The 6,242-nt window shown below is 45.8% G+C and overlaps 1 protein-coding gene across 2 annotated transcripts; it reads right to left on the bottom strand.

Annotated features, from left to right (window-relative positions):
• nmrk1 (nicotinamide riboside kinase 1) lies at positions 1–5,421 on the bottom strand. 2 transcript variants are annotated; one of them, XM_042707096.1, is made up of 8 exons: positions 5,105–5,421; positions 4,442–4,532; positions 4,037–4,077; positions 3,125–3,293; positions 1,703–1,774; positions 1,149–1,255; positions 876–957; positions 1–764 (listed from the first exon to the last, which is right to left on the bottom strand). In XM_042707096.1, the coding sequence occupies exons 2-8, from the start codon at positions 4,453–4,455 to the stop codon at positions 755–757; spliced, it is 495 nt and encodes a 164-aa protein (XP_042563030.1). In that variant the 5' UTR covers positions 4,456–4,532; positions 5,105–5,421; the 3' UTR covers positions 1–754. The 2 variants fall into 2 exon arrangements, with proteins under 2 accessions (XP_042563030.1, XP_042563029.1); XM_042707095.1 differs by having other exon boundaries at positions 5–764; positions 4,029–4,077; positions 5,105–5,416.
• Positions 5,422–6,242: the final 821 nt, after the last annotated feature.

Here is a 6,242-nt window from a genome sequence, read left to right as displayed (position 1 = left end):
TTAATACAAATGCATTGATTAATACACACACAAACTTGATTATAAAAAAATTCACAATTATTTCTATCATACATATTGATTAGAGTTCGAGTTTTACATTTCTCTATCAGACACTACATTACATGTACATCATATTAAAAATTGCAACTTCTTTATCTAAATATGTCTGTTAGTTTCTCACAAAATGCACTTATTTACTGGGAATGAGCATGGTTTTGCCCTCAGAGGATCAGTGTTGAACACGAGTGACACCTCTCTAGACTCTTCAGACTGCCAGGAGCCTGAGGGAGCACAGGTCTCCAGTGGAGGAAGACTCATCTCACTCAACTCACTCAACTCACTCAACTCACTCATCCAGGTCTCCAACAGAACATGTGCCATCACAAATGACCCATAGTCTTCAATAGACTCCATCATGGCTCAGAGAGAGATCAGGAGAGAGAGAGAGAGAGAGAGAGAGAGAGAGAGAGAGAAAAGAGGGAGAGAGAAAGACAGAGAGAAAGAAATGACATTGAATTGTAAGAAATTAAGAAAAGAATTGAAGAAAAAAAATAGGATAGAAGAAAATATGTGATAAGAAACGTGAACATAGTGGGTCGTAAGTTGAGATGACGTTTATGGCTGTATGTGCAGTTTGAGCCTGAGGGAGCCCAGGTCTCCAGCGGAGGAAGACTCGACTCGACTCATCTCATCTCATCTCCTCTCATCTGATCTCACTCATCCAGGTCTCCAGCGGAGGCAGACTCATCTCATCTCATCTCTGTCTGCAGAAAGAAATGAAAAGGAACTGTTAGGTGAAAATTCACTCAGAGGACACAGTCAAGGTCAAGGTCTACCTATGCTCAAATCCACTGAGAGATCCTCCGAGAACTCACCTGAGAGCTTCTATGTCTGCTGTGACATCCCGAAGCACACTGGACAGCAGCTCATCTCTCTCAGATAGACCATCTAAAAGAACTAGGACACACAGACACACAGACACACAGACACACACACACACTGAGAAACACGAGCGATCAGAAGTATTTGCAGAGGACAAGAGGATTGGCCTGAAAGAGCACGGCATCTTCATATAACTCATGCATGCAACATGACAACACATGCAGTCCTGGTCAGTGTAGGACACACACATAAAGTCACTCACTAACCTAGGTCTTCGACCATCTCCTCCATTTCCTGTCGGTTCTTCAGGTACATTGGCCACACGTGTCTGTCAAAGTAGCCCTGAGGGTCAGGAGGGGTGTAGACCCTTGAGCTACCAATGAGAGGGGAGAGAGTCAGGAGGGGTGTAGACCCTTGAGCTACCAATGAGAGGGGAGAGAGTCCGGAGGGGTGTAGACCCTTGAGCTACCAATGAGAGGGGAGAGAGTCAGGAGGGGTGTAGACCCTTGAGCTACCAATGAGAGGGGAGAGAGTCAGGAGGGGTGTAGACCCTTGAGCTCCCAATGAGAGGGGAGAGAGTCAGGAGGGCTATGGAGAAGGGGAGGATTTGACAGAAAGAGATGGAGAGAGGGGGGAGAGAGAGAAAGATGGAGAGAGAGGGAGAGAGGGAGAGAGAGAGGGGAAGAGAGAGGGAGAGAGAGAGATGGAGAGAGAGGGGGTGAGAGAGAGAGAGATGGAGAGAGGGGGGAAGAGAGAGAGAGAGAGAGAGAGAGGGGGAGAGATGGAGAGAGAGATGGAGAGACTTTTTTTCTTATTTTACCTCCGTCTCTGCTTGCAAGTCTTGTAGGGGATCTGCAGAAAGTATCTCCTGTTCATCAATTCATTCAACGGCCTGTCAGTCAAACAAAGTAAACAATCAAACTCTCAACAACAAGCCTTGCTGTTACTGAAGTACACGTCACATTCCTAAAAATGGTACCAGTGAGGCCTTCAGTGGAACACTAGAGTCTAGGGGAAGAGAGGCCCTAATGGAACACTAGAGTCTAGGGGAAGTGAGGCCCTAATGGAACACTAGAGTCTAGGGGAAGAGAGGCCCTAATGGAACACTAGAGTCTAGGGGAAGAGAGGCCCTAATGGAACACTAGAGTCTATGGGAAGAGAGGCCCTAATGGAACACTAGAGAGGCCCTAATGGAACACTAGTCTAGGGGAAGAGAGGCCTTCACTGGAACACTAGAGAGGCCCTAATGGAACACTAGTCTAGGGGAAGAGAGGCCCTAATGGAACACTAGTCTAGGGGAAGAGAGGCCCTAATGGAACACTAGAGAGGCCCTAATGGAACACTAGTCTAGGGAAGAGAGGCCCTAATGGAACACTAGTCTAGGGGAAGAGAGGCCCTAATGGAACACTAGAGAGGCCCTAATGGAACACTAGTCTAGGGGAAGAGAGGCCCTAATGGAACACTAGTCTAGGGGAAGAGAGGCCCTAATGGAACACTAGAGAGGCCCTAATGGAACACTAGTCTAGGGGAAGAGAGGCCCTAATGGAACACTAGAGTCAAGGGGAAGAGAGGCCCTAATGGAACACTAGAGAGGCCCTAATGGAACACTAGTCTAGGGGAAGAGAAATAAAAGCAAATCTTGCTCTAACTGTAGATTTTGATTTTGGAAAAGAGAACCATTGCCATTGGTGTAAGGAGACAGAGGGAAAGAGGGGAGAGAGTGACTGAAACCAGGAAATCAAGGGTAAACTATATGACAAATCACCACCAATTTACTGACACACTGTAGCCAGGCAACGTCAGGCAGGAAGAGGAACAGAGCAACACGGTGGAAAATAACACAACAGTCACAGACATTAGAAGAAGGTGAGGGATGGGAGATACAGAGAGAGAGAGGGAGAGAGAGAGGGAGGAGATAGAGATGGAGAGAGAGATGGAGAGAGAGATAGGGGGAGAGAGAGGGGGAGACAGGGAGAGGGAGAGAGAGGGGGAGAGAGAAAGAGGGAGAGAGAGAGGGGGAGAGAGAGGGCGGTGGAGAGAGAGAGGGAGAGAGATGGAGAGAGAGATGGAGAGAGAGAGATAGAGAGAGATAGGGAGAGAGAGAGGGGGAGAGAGAGAGGGGAGAGAGAGGGAGAGAGACAGGGGGAGAGAGAGGGGGAGAGATACAAAGGGGGCGGTGTCAGAGAGGGCGGTGTCAGAGGAAGCAAAGACTGAGAAATGCAATAGCATCTGCTCCACTTGCCTGTAGTTGAAGATGAGGAAGCCCTCGATGATGAGCACAAACACCTGCTGATCAACCGCAGGGGGGAGCAGATGACCAGCGCCACGACGAGATGCCATGAAGGCCCGCGGGTCCTGACGCCAGGCCTCTACCTCCTCCATCATCCTGTCCATGTGTAGAGCTGACAGCACTGCACGCACACACACACACACACACGCAAGCGCACACACACACACGCGCGCCCGCACACACACACACAGTCATGTTACATACCAAAATCACATGTCCATACTACTACCACCCACACCACAACACATCATATCACATCCACCTCCTATAAAAACACACACAACAGACACAAACACACAACAGACGCAAACACACAACAGACGCAAACACACACAACAGACACAAACACACACAACAGACACAAACACACAACAGACGCAAACACACAGCACAGCAGATCTCAGACTCATCACTAACTGCTGTAGCTATACCTGACAGCCTGGGCAATATCAAATATAATATGCAAATATCATCATAATAACTTACAATAAATATCACTATAATTTAACAGGTTTAAACCTGTGATGACAAATCTTATATTATTAAAATTCCACTTTAACAAAGGCCTTTGGGGTGGGGGTGGGGGCATGTAATGAATTTCCAATTTGTATGTGTTCAAATTTGACAGAAAATAATCACAACCTGACATACCCAAATGATTGCATTGGTACATTTCCAATTAACTGTCCAGCCCTACTTCTTGCGCCACTGATTTAAAACCTTGCTTAAAGCGAACTGCTGAACTTTGAACTTTACTGAAGGGACATGTCAGGGGGCCTGAAGAGTCCTAAGTCCTAAGAGTAAGTGTGTTGTGTGTGAGCGCGCAATCGCGCATGTGTGTGTTTGTGTGTCCTACTGTCATACTGCTTGAATCCATGGCTATCCACAGGAACCAGACTGTCGTCCTGCAGACACACACACCAACAGCACAGTCACAGATATATATATATATATATTTCTATATATGTGTGTGTGTGGTTGTGTGTATGAGTGCATTAGACTGGCTAGGGTTTAGTGCTGTATATGCATGTGTGTTATGCACCTGTACCTTAAAGAAAGCGTGTGTGTGTGTGAGTGAGTGAGTGAGCGAGTGAGTGATTGAGTGTGTGTGTGAGTGTCTGTGTGAGTGTCTGTGTGAGTGTCTGTGTGTGTGTGTGTGTGTGTGTGTGTGTGTGTGTGTGTGTGTGTGTGTGTGTGCGTGTGTGAGTGTGTGTGTGTGTGTGTGTGTGTGAGCGCGCATGTGTGTGTGTGTGTGTGTTGTACCTGTACCTTAAAGAACGCATCCTGGGCCATGACACAGCTGTTGGGCAATCGCTCCAGCAGAGCTTTGCTCAGAGTGGTCTTCCCTCCGTTAGTCATCCTAGGAAAAGAGACGCCTGATTAAACATTAAAAAAAAATAAAAGATTCCTGCTGTTTAAAGTGACAGAAGTGTATTGATTTCTAAAACACACACACACACACACACACACACACAGACACACAATAATTCAGTGAGTGAATGAATCAAACTGATCCCATAGTGAGATTAACAGTGGGTTGAGATGAGGTGATGCAAGTAAGTGATCAAGAGAGGGCTGATCTGTAGGTCTGCATGTCTACCACAGACAGCTTGATTGTGGACACAAATCGAAACATGTAGGAGGCGACTAGATCGGTCTGACCAGGTTAAAAACAAGATCCAGCCACTTCAACATCGGTATCTGTCTCAGGGGCTCGGTGTTAAAACAATATAAATTGCACTCTTTACTACAGATTGATTTGACAGAAATAAGTTATTTCTAAAATGTGTTTGTCTAAAATCTGTGTTTGTAACTGTTTGTATCAAATTGTCAACGCATGACCTGAAATCACGTGTTCTGAACTGCGAGCTTGGGGTGGTGTTGAAGAAAGACTTCATGTTTTAAGTTTGCAAGGATACGTAGCCTACTCACCCACCAATCCCGATTATTAATGTTTTCATGACTGTCCACAAACTCTGCCTGAAACCTGTTTAGGATGGGACTGTAGCCTATTACAACGGTCCTTTTGAAAGGCAATTTTTAATAAGGACCAGCTATCGTAAACTATCTTTTGCTAGTCCTTGTGGTACCACAACGGCACTCTTGAGAGCAAGTTGTTAGCTCTCCATTGTGAGGAGCACCTAGGTTTCTGTAACTCAAGAGAAATTGCGACAACGTAAATCGTACATATGCACTGCAGGTCTTTCCTTTACTCCCCAGTCCCCACCCACAAGTTCACTCCAACAGAGACACGAGCATTGGGCGTCATCTGGTGGTCTGGGTGTGGGAGGGCCGTACTGTTTTTCGTCCATTTGGCAAGGAATGTCTGGGCTACACGCTGGCCCGCTTACATTCCATACAGCCACTAGATGGCGCTGTTGTCTATGAAGCCACGCCAAAAATCAGAAAGTTCATTTTTACATTTTCATTGGTCACAGCATACGTAAGGCCTTAGCTGAACGGGCAATACACACACTCACTGGATATCTAGGGGCAAATGTTACCTCCAGGATGCTGCGCTAGTCTAATGAGCGTCGTTGAGCACTGCCGTCTGTGCAAATACAGCAATCTAGACTATTCTCATTCGTAGTTCCACGTTGGTGGTATGAGCTGCCTAGCTCTACCAGAGCAGGGGCGTCCCTCTCTACCTTTAAAAAGCTCCCTCCCTCACTTGCACTTCTACTAGTACTTAACTTGCACTTACAATAGTTAAATTCCTGCACTTTAAATTGGGGTAAATAGTGTTTATTGTTATACCAGGTCTCTATTGCTGTGATTGTTCTCTCTCTTGGACGTCGCTTTGGATAAAAGCGTCTGCTAAATGACTAAATCTAAATGTAAATTATCTACAGACACGTAGACTGTAGACTACACAGAAAGTTATATATTTAGCCACTGGTTTTCTTCTCCAAGATTTCCAATCTTGTTCTTTGTCTTAGTTTGTCACCAATCTTTCCATAAGTATTGACTTTTGTAGACATGATAATGGAACTGTGCTGAATTCAAAACACCAAGGTGTAGCGGACATTACGTAATTATTTGAATAATTTTATATTTGTATTAGACTCCC

The sequence above is a fragment of the Clupea harengus genome, unplaced genomic scaffold (assembly GCF_900700415.2).
Source record: "Clupea harengus unplaced genomic scaffold, Ch_v2.0.2, whole genome shotgun sequence".
Classification (NCBI taxonomy): domain Eukaryota; kingdom Metazoa; phylum Chordata; class Actinopteri; order Clupeiformes; family Clupeidae; genus Clupea; species Clupea harengus.
The sequence above is the reverse complement of the archived record's forward strand: the minus strand, read 5'-3'. Positions and strand labels throughout refer to the sequence as shown.

Excerpts from the sequence above, each read along its gene's own strand:
- nmrk1 (XM_042707095.1), bottom strand. The coding sequence starts at position 5,133 with ATGAAAACATTAATAATCGGGATTGGTGG. Across the intron at positions 4,533-5,104 it reads TTAATAATCGGGATTGGTGG|GATGACTAACGGAGGGAAGA; the intron begins GTGAGTAGGCTA and ends CTCTTTTCCTAG. Across the intron at positions 1,256-1,702 it reads ACTTGCAAGCAGAGACGGAG|CTCAAGGGTCTACACCCCTC; the intron begins GTAAAATAAGAA and ends TCTCATTGGTAG.